This window comes from Argentina silus (assembly GCF_951799395.1).
Source record: "Argentina silus genome assembly, chromosome: 5".
NCBI lineage: Eukaryota > Metazoa > Chordata > Actinopteri > Argentiniformes > Argentinidae > Argentina > Argentina silus.
The window spans coordinates 3,329,053-3,341,119 of record NC_139659.1 but is presented as its reverse complement, the minus strand read 5'-3'; the positions used below and the strand labels follow the sequence as shown (position 1 = coordinate 3,341,119).

Below are 12,067 nucleotides of genomic sequence, written 5' to 3'. Positions count from 1 at the left end.
CAGCAGCAGAACATTTTCCACCCAGTCATCACATTTGCAGCTTCTGATTGCCTGGGGGCGGGGGTTGGGGTTGGGACGAGGGTGGGAGGCTTGGGGGGGGGGGGGGGGGTCAGATGTGGGGGTTGGGGTTGGGACGAGGGTGGGAGGCTTGGGGGGGGGGGGGGGGGTCAGATGTGGGGGTGGGGCAGTAGGGTGGGGTGGGGTGTAAATATGCTAAGGATTGTTTACCGGTGTCGGATGTCTACACTGCTCATTACTACACTAGACCTGTAGTTCAGGCAACTGAAGTTCAGGCTGGTGGAGGTACAAGATCAGAGGACGGCTCATTGTAATGCATGGAATAGAATAAGGAATCGTATTAAATAATATCAAATACCATTCCCCCTTCCTCATTCTATTCCATTCATGACAATGAGCCCGTCCTCTGATTTCTACGTCCACCAGCCTCCCCCGAGGTAGACCTGCTAGGGTTTGTGACCAAATCCTCTATTAAATCAACAGTGTTTTGTTCATCTGCTTTCGTAGATGATGGTGATTCCTCCTTTCTGATTATGAATATGGTGAATGTGTGTGTTTGTCATCAACAGCACATCTTCCTCATGGAGCAGAATGAGTACGAGGAGGAGGGCATTGAGTGGGAGACCATCTCTTACAAAGACAACAAACCTATACTGGTAAAGGACAAAGATACACACCCACACACACACACACTGAACTTTCAGTTCACACAGCCTCTAATATTTTCTTAGAATTTCTATTTTCACTTCTCCATATCCTTTCTCTCTCCCTCCCCCTTCCCCCTCTCTCAGGAATAACACAGACAGCTCTAGTGTAAACCCAGTTCTCTGCCGGACAGACAGACAAACAGACAGACAGACAGACAGCAGTTTAAGTGCGTGACTGAGACAGACAGAGATCACAGGAAGAGGAAACGCTGACGGTGCAGAATGTTCAGTGTTCTGTCTGTTCAGGCACATAGCAGCAGCTTAGCAGCTCATCTGCTCCCAGCCTGCCCTGGGGCATCCTCTGTGTCTACACAAGCCACTTGTTTAATCTGGCTAAGACTGGTGTCTCTGTCCACAGCTACAGGGCAATGGGATGAGCACCATGACACTGGGGGACGGGCTCATTGTAACGCATGGAACGGAATGAGGAATGGTGTCAAACACGTATTTGATACCGTTCCTTATTCCGTTCCATGCATTACAACGAGCCCGTCCTCCGATTTCTACCTCCACCAGCCTCCCCAGATCAGGACCCATTAGGAACAGAAGGCGGTATCTTAGCTTTAGATTCTGTACGTTTGCGTACATAAAGTAGTCGCTTGAAGTTTCAGGTAAACTAGCCATTGATGAAAATGAGAGAATTCTAGTCCGAATTCTAGACATGTTGCACTGATCTCGTGTTGGTAATGTGCTCAGTGTTAACACATGGCTTACCAGGTCCCACATGTCCTGTATGCTGTACCCCTACCCTGCCCCCAGGCCTGCAGGACATGCTGCTGTAAAAACATTAAAAGCAGTTTACAGTATAGGTCGGGGCCCTAGGCTAGAAAGATCAGGTAGCGATGCTTCTGGGGTGTCAGGGTAAGACTGCAGAAAGTCTCTCACAACTCATTAGGCAGAGCATACTTCTGACCTAGAAAGCCCTTTACAAGGTGATAATCTGTTGAACGTGGTCTTTAGTCCAGGACATTACACAATAAACGCAGTGTGTCTCCTTTGAAAGTGTTATTTTAGTCCAGGGTAGGTTGTTTGTGTCTGGGAAACTAACAGGCCAGGGGAAGGCTTAATCTGTGTCTAGGAAATCAGCAGACCTGGGGTAGGCAAGGAAACCAAGGGCCGGTTTCACAGACACGGTTTAAGCCTAGTCCTAGACTAAAACGCATCCTCAGTGGTAATTTGCCATTGAAAGTGTGAATTAGTCCAGGACTAGGCTCCTTAAGCCTTGTCTGTAAAACCGGCCCCAACAGACCAGGCGTAGGGTTAGGGTTAGTAGGCTTAATCTGTGTCTGGGAAACCAGCAGACCAGGGGTTAGGCTTAATCTTAATATTCTGTATTATTCAATGTCTCCCCTGTAGGATCTGTTCCTGACCAAACCCATCGGTATCCTCTCTCTCCTGGACGAGCAGAGTGCCTTTCCTCAGGTTGGCTACGACTACGTCATTCTGATTCCAATGATTCTAATCATAGTTCATATGCTCTTCTGTCTCTGTGGTTCTAATTCTGTGGTTTCCATGGAGTCCCCCCAGAATGAATGGGAATGTGAACATGTTACAACAATGATTTACACTTCTGTCTTATTTTATAGATATGTAACATATATTCATAGCAGTGGATGCAGAAATCGGAGGTCGGACTCATTGTAATGCACGGAATGGAATGAGGAATTTGATTCCATTCCTCATTCCACTCCAATGAACCCGACCTCCGAATTTGTACCTCCACCAGCCTCCACTGATTCATGGATATGTACAGTATGTACAGTATCACACGCTAAGCGCTTCTCTCTGTTCCTTCCCCTCAGGCCTCTGACAGAGACTTTGTGGACAAGTTGAACAATAAGTTTAAGAAGAGCCCCCACTACGAGGTGGTCCGCAGCCATAGCCCCCTGTTCACTGTGGTCCACTACGCTGGGAAGGTGAGGCTCCAGTGTGTCTGTCTGTCTGATGCACTACAGTGGCAGTTTGAGTAGATGTCCACTGGAAGAGCAGAAGAGGCATTAGAAATGAGTACAGTGAGTTGGGCGATGATTGAAAATGCCTCATGTCAAGTTTTGTATGTTACAGCATGTTTATTCATGTTTTAATTAAGAGAAACATGCAGATCATTCACTCTCCATCGTTCCATCCCCAATGAACATATTTTACCGTAGCTAATATAATAATAATAATAATATATGCCATTTAGCTGACGCTTTTATCCAAAGCGACTTACATTGCAGTGAGTGGGTACATTTTTCAGTATATATGGTCCCAGCGGGAATCAAACCCACAACCTAAACGTTGGCGCTATACTCTCTATCAACTGGGCCACAGAGGACCACAATCACTGTCCTCTCCCTTGTCCCCCCCCCGCCCCCCCCCCCCTCCAGGTCCAGTATAACGGAGGGGGTTTCCTGGAGAAGAACCGAGACACCATCCCAGCCAGCATCAGAGGACTCTTCATCAACAGTGTCACTCCTCTCCTCTCCGTCCTCTTCGCTGGTGAGGGCAGACTGGGGGCACTGGGGGGACTGGGGGGACATGCTTTATTCAGGCTTTAATGTAGCCGGAGAACAAGTGTCCGACAGCCAAAAGCCGTGGCCGTCGACTTCGGCGAGCTTTGATGTAGCTACAGTACCTCCAATCTCTGTAGGATTGTATTGAAACAGTGAATGTTTGTTAAACAGAGATCAGTTGGCTGTATATCAAACCAGTTGCGTCAATGAGAAGGACGTTGGTCAAGAGGCAGAGCTGGAACACTAGAATGCGTGATTGTTTTCCGGTGAGGATCTGAGAGATAACGCCCCCCGCTGACCTCCCTTTGTCAACTGTTCACTCATAAACAATGAAAGTTACTTTCATCTGAACACAGCATGACATCCCACGACTGGACAGTCTCAGCGCTGTTCTGTTGAAAACATTGATCGCTGTCTGTCTGGTCCAGGGGAGGCTGGTGGAGGTAGAAACCGGAGGACGGGCTCATTGCAATGCATGGAATGGAATGAGGAATGGCACGTGTTTGATACCGTTCCTCATTCCATTCCATTCGTTACAATGAGCCCGTCCTCCGATTTCTGCCTCCACTACCCTCTCCTGGTCTGGACTCTTATCATCTGATATTGATATGATTCATATTTCCTGGGTTTTCAGCCACTATCTCCAGGACCGGCACCCTGATGCCTCGCAAAGCCAAGGTAAGCAGGAGGGACTCATCAAATATTCACAAGCCCAGTTAGACATGTTTTTTACCAAGTGCAGCATAATATGATATACAGTAGGTTTTATATATATATATATATATGATCCTGGCTGAGTCAGTTATTCTACTGTGTGTGTGTGTGTGTGTGTGTGTGTGTATGTATATATATATATAGTAGAATAACTGACTCGCTGTATATATTTTATATATATACAGTACATATATACATGATTTTATATATATATATACAGTAGAATAACTTACTCGCTGTAAAATACAGCCAGGATCATGTTTTTCCCTTTGTGAAACAGTGGATGTGATACTGTGGCTCCTCAGTGACCTTCGTGGTGTTTTATATGAATAACCTTTAACCTTACTTCACTGTAGCTCACGCAAAAAACAGACGACAACTTCAACTCCACCAGGAAACAGTCAGTAGGGGCCCAGTTCAAGGTATGGAGCAGGTGAATGAAAGTGTGTGTTAATAAAAATATAGTAAATACAATAAACGAATTTCCTTATGAGGAATAATGATATTATATAGATATTTATTGTACCGTATGGCATGGTGTGATATGGTATTGCATGGTACCAGGGGTGGCTGGTGGAGGTAGAAATCGGGGACGACAGGCTTAATGTAATTGCATGCCAATGTACTGTGTTTTATCTACAATGAGCCCGTCCTCCAATTTCTACCTCCGCCAGCCTCCTCTGTATGGTACGGTAGGGAGTGGTTGTAGTTTGGCGTGGCGTGGTCAACCGCTATGCCAACAGAGACAGACGGTGATCTCCCCCGTGACTGTGTGTCTTTCCCTAGCATTCCCTCGCTGTTCTGATGGAGAAGATGTTCGTGGCCAGCCCTCACTTTGTCCGCTGTCTCAAACCCAACGGCAGCAAACTCCCCGACCACGTGGACAGCAAAATAGTCATGGACCAGGTGAGGATTAAAGCTTTCATTTTAGATATATACTCAGACTGACCGACTCACGAGGAATGAACTACTGTCGTTGCCCAGGCAAGGCCTGGACTCACTGACCGATGGCACTGCTTTCAATACGTCAATGAACAGCTGACCAAGGCCTTTGAGGAGATTAGTCAAATAAAATTAGAAATGTATAGTCACCACCAGTAATATAAACATGTATCAACAATGGATGCTCTTGCTCTAATGATGATGATGATGATGATGATAACCACTCAGACCCCCCCTCTCTTGTCACGCACCACCAGTCTCCCTGTGCGTTTGGCGTCAGTTGACCTTTTTCAGAACCATAAAGTGGACCGCTGCCAACAGCTCTGTTCCGATGGTGCGGTGTCACGTACTGCACAGTCAGGGGGGACAGGTCTGGTGCCAGTGTGCTGTAATACAGCAGCTGTATCGACCCAGTGACAGGGTGACGGGCCACACAGAGCACAGAGTGTTCCTACTGCAGAACCCCCCCAGTCCATTCTTCTTCTTCTGCTGTGTGGCTGCTGTTAGCAGTGGTTGGCTAGGCCAGTGGCTGGTAACTAGGTTAGTGGGTGAACTGGGGTGACTGGCCGGCTGGCTGGCTGGCTGACTGGGTGTTATTGTGAATAGGATTCTGCCTCAGGGGGCGTTCTGCTCTAACACAATGCCCAGTTAACACTGGTGTCTGGTCTAATCTAGGAGGGTCTCTATTTTACAGCATAGTATCCACAAACCGTTCCTTGAAATGTGTCTGTCTGGGGGGGGGGGCTGATACAACGCTATCACAATGCATGACTGGAGTTGAACTATAGTTGCAGTGGGTCGCGTACTCTATCTAAGCTTACTGGCTACATACATGTTTAGTGACATGGCAATGTCATTATAATGCTATTATGACCTGACATGCAATTTAACAGTGGGAGTCAGGAACAATTAGCGTTTGGGGGTCTGCAACGTCTTGGAGTCCTCAGCCAAAATGGAGTGAACTTCGTCTTTCGTGGTCTTTCCAGAGCTGCCGGCCCAACCCCAGCTGTGTGGAGCATGCACGCGACAATCTCTGTCCTGTCCCTTATGCAACATCGCCCCCTCCTGTGCAACCCTGGCACTGCACACAACTATAGAAAACTGGAGAAATGAGTGCGTGGATATCCGATGTTTGGGCTTAGTTACAATACACTGCAGTGGAGGCTGGTGGAGGTAGAAATCGGAGGATGGGCTCATTGTAACACATTGAATGGAATGAGGAATGGGATCAAACACACATTCTCCACCAGCCTCCACTGGCACACAGCCATGGGAGTGTGTTAACTGTAGGGCATTTGAGGTGTTATGAGGTGTTATGGATGTTGAGGTGTTATGGATGTTGAGGTGTTATGGATATACGTATATTCTTACCTATAACTGGTCATATCTTCCAGCTGCGATACAACGGCCTGCTGGAGACCATCAGGATACGGAGAGATGGCTTCTCCTGGAGGCCCTCCTTCAAAGAGTTTGCACAGAGGTGTGTGTGTATGTGTGTGTGTGTCTGTGTGTTTTTTTGTCTGAGTGTGTAACTTTGCAGTGAATAGCATTGCTGAAATGGATACTTTCATTTGGGTTGATGCGGTGTGTGATATTGCTGTGCCGTCGTGTTGCCAGCATACCGTACCATGCTAAGTGTTTCTGTCTCCGTCCCACAGATACAACATCCTCCTGATAAAGCCAGGCTTACCTCTAACCAAGGAAAGGTACGCAGAAATGTACCTGGAGACGTAGAAGTGGACCCACACATTCCTGTGACGACATCTGATCCATTGAAAGTTTAGCCTTTTCAAACAGCTTGTCTATCTCACTGTCCATCAATGTCATCTTTATGTGTGTGTCTATATTTCAGCTGCATGTCCATCCTCAACACTACAGAGATCCATGGCTGGAAGTGTGGGTAAGAATGTTTCACTGTTTGTTTACTGGTACTCCACTGGAGGTAGAAATCAGAGGATGGGCTCATTGTAATGAATGGAATGAGGAATGATATCAAACACCCGTTCTCCGATTTCTACCTCAAGCAGCCTCCTGATATCATGTCAGAGAAGATCGCCGAACTTGGCTGCGTCTTCGTTCCAACAAATACTACTTTAATCACTCTATTATATGCATGTCAACCCTAGTAACACCTGTCAAGGTTATTTATTCAGATGATATGATTCATAATGCAATCACCCAGGTGAAGTATTGAATTACAAGATTTCAGTTTCGAGATGTCTCGGCGGCTTTTTCTGTGACCTGCTGCTGTGACATTTTGATGGGAACACTTTACCCTCCGTGGCACGATGCAGTCACTCTTACAGGTCCCAACTTGTCTCGTTCAACATTTAATCTGAAGTGTCAACAGAAGAACAGTCGTTCTGTCAAATGCGGCTCATTTCTCAGTTAATAGCCCAGCATCGGTATTGTCTTGACTCACACGATGAGGCCATCTCAGGGTTGATGGATTATAATAATACGCTTTTATTAAACGAAGGGAAGGGTACAGATCTTGATTTCCCATAATGCTCTATCTCACTCCCCTGCCCCTGGCTTATATTCCTGGCTCTCTCTCTCTCTGTAGAAGTGTGATGTGAAGAGGACTTGATTGAAGAAGGTTCTAGAATAAAGTGGAGATGACAGTCTGTGTTACTGTCTCACTCTCACACTTGCCTCTCTGCTCTTCCCATCTCTTTATCTCTCTCTCTCTCTCTCTCTCTCTGTCCCCCCCTCCATCTTTCTCTCTCTCTCCTGTCTCAGCTCATCTCGTCTGTTCTTTAAGTACTGGCACCAGGAGGGGTTGGCCCGGCTGCTGGAGGGGCTGGGCAAGGCAGCACTGGTCATCCAGAAGAGTAAGAGACACCTCACACACACTGTGGGAAAGACACTCTATGCTTTTATGATTTCCCCCAACACTTCCACCTCTCTCATAAACCAAGTACTGTAAAAGCTTGAAACAAACAACCAAGATAACCCCCCCCCCAAAAAAAATAAAATAAATAAATACAGTATATACTAACAGTATAATTACAGAGTCACTCCACTGCCTGTCAAAGTCAGTCACTTTATTAGTTTTCCGCCACAGGCCTGAAAGATGAACCTTTTCAGTAGGGGGAAATCCGGAATCTAAGTAAACATGGTGATAAATCATGACGGGACATGATTAAACCAACACTGACACGACTGGCATCTTCTTGCTGATTTATTGGTGAACAAGAAATTAACTCAGATGAAGATTCTCACAGATGAAGCTTCTTTTTTTTTTTTTTTTTATTATGATTTTTTTTTTCTTTTTTTTTCACAATATTTCATTAAGAAAATCTGAGTTATGCACAAATGTTCACAGGGAAAGTTGCTTTGAATATGACTAGACTTTGGAACACATTTGCATACTTGCATACAGTACCAGTCAAAAGTTTGGACACACCTTGCCAAGAGTGTGCAGAGCTGTCATCAAAGCAAAAGGTGGCTACTTTGAAGAATCTAAAATATAAAACATATTCTGGTTTGTTTAACACTTTTTTGTTTACTACATAATTCCATATGTGTTCCTTCATAGTTTTGATGTCTTCAATATTAATTTACAATGTAGAAAATAATAAAAAATAAAGAAAAACCATTGAATGAGATGAAATGAGAAAACCCATTGAAGGTGTGTCCAAACTTCTGGCTGGTACTGTAAGTCTTTATGGACATACAATAATCATCAATCTGTTTTGTCAGGTGACAATCAACCACTAGGGTATGTATGGACAAAACTAACATGAGTGCCTCTGTCTGCAGACTACCGCTCTCTACGCTGCAGGAGGAAGTACCTGTCTTTGCTGACGGAGATGCGCAGACAGAGACAAGCCCAGAGAGAGAGGGAGGAGAGAGAAGCGAGGGAGGAGGAGGAGGAGGAGGAGGAGGAGAGGAGGAAACAGTTGCATGAGGAAGAGATGAGGAGGCGTCTGGACATGGAGCAGGAGAACAAGAGTACGGAGGAAGAATATCAATCTTTCACCTTTTTTTACTTAATATCATTGTTTTTATCTCTCCCTTTCTCACCCCTTCCATCTATCTATATATCTATGTATTAAACCTTTCACCCCATAGTCTTGTCCAGCTTTCTCTCCTTATCTCTCTACTGTCCTATCTCTCCCTCCCTCCTTCCTTCGCTTCCGACTTGTCGTCAAAGAAATGCTAATATGATCTGACCACAGACAGATTGTGTCAGTGGCATTGATAGCATCTTAAATTGTGTTAAGATTCTCTTGGTTGTGGTCAAATGACTGATCATCGTGTGTGTGTGTGTGTGTGTGTGTGTGTGTGTGTGTGTGTGTGTGTGTGTGTGTGTGTGTGTGTGTGTGTGTGTGTGTGTGTGTGTGTGTGTGTGTGTGTGTGTGTGTGTGTGTGTGTGTGTGTGTGTGTGTGTGTGTGTGTGTGTGTGTGTGTGTGTGTGTGTGTGTGTGTTTTCCAGGACCTGTCCCTCTACCCAGGAGGAAGAAGCCCCAGCCCAGGCCTCGCTCCATCCTCACTGGGGTGGGGGGAGGTCTCAAGGCCCATCTAGCCCCTGTCCCCCGGCCACGCAGCAAACGGTTTGAGGTGAGGATTATTCAGGACCAAAGGCTCTATACTTGTGCCTTTCACAAATAGCGCTGGGCCATCAGAATGTCTTGAAAAGGGTCAACTTTCACTGGAAATGCCAACACAACGTGTGTTTTGGAGTGATGTACCAATGTGGAAGTCAAGATGCATGTGCTCATATCAGATTGCCTTGGCTTGTACCATTTGCCAATCCCCCTTTTTATCTCTTCCTTGACGACTTCCTGTCCTACAATCTTCCCAAACTGTCTCATAGCTTTCTTTGACATCTCCCCTATGACACTGGCCCTATGAGACTGTACAACCTCCACCCCTTTGAGATCCTTTGAGGAACTTCCCCTCTGACCCCTCCCCTCCCTCCCTCTGTCTGTGTCCCAGGCCACTCCCTTTGACAATGCTGTGGAGGTGCACAGTGAGCTGGCAGTGCTGGTGGGGGTGGGAGGGGGGGAGGAGAGGGCCAGGGAGAGGAGTAAGAAGAGGAGGAACACCATTCGCTGGTTCAAAGAGACGCAGGCCAGGAAGGTGGTCCGTAACGGGGCTTTTCCTTGTTGGTTCCATGGCATGATCACTCGCAGGTAGGCTTACTGCACCACAGCTCCCCCTAGCTGAAGGAGGAGTGCACTGACATGGAATTGAGTTGACTGGATGAGTGTCAATGGTTTAAAGAATAGATGCTAAGTTGGATGTTGTTGTCACTGACCAGCCTGTGTGGATCTCTCCTCTCTCAGACAAGCTGAGGACCTGATGACTGACAAGCCTGTAGGCTGCTTCCTGATCAGAGTGGGACAGAGCCGGGAGGGGTACACACTCACTTACAGGTACCCATTCACAAATTAACACCATGTTATTGCCCCTGACCTTTTCCTGACCAGGTGACCTTACCAGGAAAAACTCCGCAGACTCTAACTGAGGGCCAGGGCTTTTAGATTTGGGGAAATTCACACAGACCAATCAACTGGCTGCTTCAACTCTCTCTCTCTCTCTCTCTCTCTCTCTCTCTCTCTCTCTCTCTCCCCCCCTCTCCCTCCTTCCTCCAGGGGTGAGGACCGGTGCAGGCACTACATGATTGAGATGCAGTCCAACGGGAAGTATGTGATCCTGGGGGAGGACCGTGCCCACCCCTCCCTGCCTGACCTGGTGCGGCACCACACTCGCGTGGGCATCCAGCCCCTCATGGAGCTGCTCACAATGCCCTGTGGACAGGTAGGGGCAGCACTTTACATGAAGAACACTATTATGAAGTGTCTCAGAGTGTCATAACCCCTGTGACCAGGTCAGGAAGGGCTCCTCCTCTTGACTACAGTATCTTAGATTTTTATACCCAATTAGGCTCATCTTTGACCTGCCTTTGTGGTATTGCCGCTTGTATTCTCAGTTTAACAGATATTTTCCCAGTCAGTACTGCCCTAGACTTGCTTGCTTGTTGAATCAAATGAGATTGAATAACTCAACTGAGGTTGGTGTGTGTGTGTGTGTGTGTGTGTGTGTGTGTGTGTGTGTGTGTGTGTGTGTGTGTGTGTGTGTGTGTCGAAGGGTACTTATCATACTTATCATGGATGTGTCTGTTGTTCCAGACGTGCGACCAGGAGACAGACTACGAGGAGTTCAAGGGCCTGTCCCACCCTGCTGTGCCCGACCGAGGGAGCCCCGAGCCTGGGGTGGAGCTGGTGTCTGAGGCGTGTCAAGATCAGGTCCACCTGGAGCTGCAGCGTCTCTTCCTGCCCCCGGGCCAGACCTCCACCTCCACCCTGGAGGCCCAGAAACCCCCAGTCCTCCGCAGGATCTCTGAACGCAGACACAGGGTCGAGTCTGGGGGAGAGGGCTGGGGAGGCAGGGGTCTGGGACAGGACCGGGAGGGGGGGGAGGAGGAGGAGGAGGGAGAGAGGGAGGGGAAGAGGCTGTTCCCCAGGCTGTACCCCTCCATACGACTGGCCATGAGGGAGATACAACACCTACAACAGGTGAGAGGACTGATGGGTGAGGAGGGGAGGGGGAGAAAGGGTGAGGAGGGGAGGGAGAGAAAGCGATGAGTAGGAGATATAGAGGGAAGTAAGGGAAAGGCATTATTATCAGTTCAAATCAAATCAAACATCATAAAAGCTTTGTGAGAACACCGCCAGAAAGCACCAGTTGAGAGCACCAAGTTCTGACTCACATGTAGGCCTTACATGCTTGTAAACATAGCTGCACTGTTAGTATCGCACAAGTCAGCACAAGCCCCTTCCAAAATGTCATGCCACTGGATTGTGAAATTGATTCACTGATGGTAAAATTGGTTGATTCCTGTTTTTGTTCATTAAGTTAAAGAGAACAGGTCTAAACAAATCCTTCAGTTCCTTTGTCAGACATGACTCTCACACAGCATATAATTATAAAGTTGATTTGATTTGGATGATAAGGAAACTTGCAATTGATGTGGCTGTCAATCAAAGGAAGGAAATTAATCTTGTTTTCTCCCTCTCTCTCATTCTCTCAAGCACCTTTAAAAAAATAAAATAAAAATAAAATAAAAAAAAATAAGATTGTCTGTAAAATCAAAAGCGCTTTATAGATAAAATGTATGACCATTCTGTCCTCCCCCTTCCCCTCTCTCCCTCTCCTTCCTCTCTCTCCCCCCTTCCCCTC

General features: G+C 46.9%; 1 protein-coding gene across 2 annotated transcripts in view; it reads left to right on the top strand.

The window, feature by feature from the left end:
• The window catches only part of LOC310804526 (myosin-IIIb), a 29,705-nt gene that overhangs the window by 16,898 nt on the left and 740 nt on the right, over positions 1–12,067 (top strand). For both annotated transcript variants that reach the window (XM_083669791.1, XM_083669792.1), the window contains exons 12-28: positions 588–674; positions 2,082–2,147; positions 2,528–2,641; positions 3,095–3,206; positions 3,855–3,898; positions 4,291–4,356; positions 4,721–4,840; positions 6,271–6,356; positions 6,535–6,582; positions 6,729–6,776; positions 7,619–7,710; positions 8,642–8,833; positions 9,318–9,442; positions 9,821–10,017; positions 10,171–10,260; positions 10,480–10,645; positions 11,017–11,403. In XM_083669791.1, coding sequence (XP_083525917.1) covers positions 588–674; positions 2,082–2,147; positions 2,528–2,641; positions 3,095–3,206; positions 3,855–3,898; positions 4,291–4,356; positions 4,721–4,840; positions 6,271–6,356; positions 6,535–6,582; positions 6,729–6,776; positions 7,619–7,710; positions 8,642–8,833; positions 9,318–9,442; positions 9,821–10,017; positions 10,171–10,260; positions 10,480–10,645; positions 11,017–11,403 — 2,040 coding nt within the window. The remainder of the gene's footprint in view (positions 1–587; positions 675–2,081; positions 2,148–2,527; positions 2,642–3,094; positions 3,207–3,854; positions 3,899–4,290; positions 4,357–4,720; positions 4,841–6,270; positions 6,357–6,534; positions 6,583–6,728; positions 6,777–7,618; positions 7,711–8,641; positions 8,834–9,317; positions 9,443–9,820; positions 10,018–10,170; positions 10,261–10,479; positions 10,646–11,016; positions 11,404–12,067) is intronic.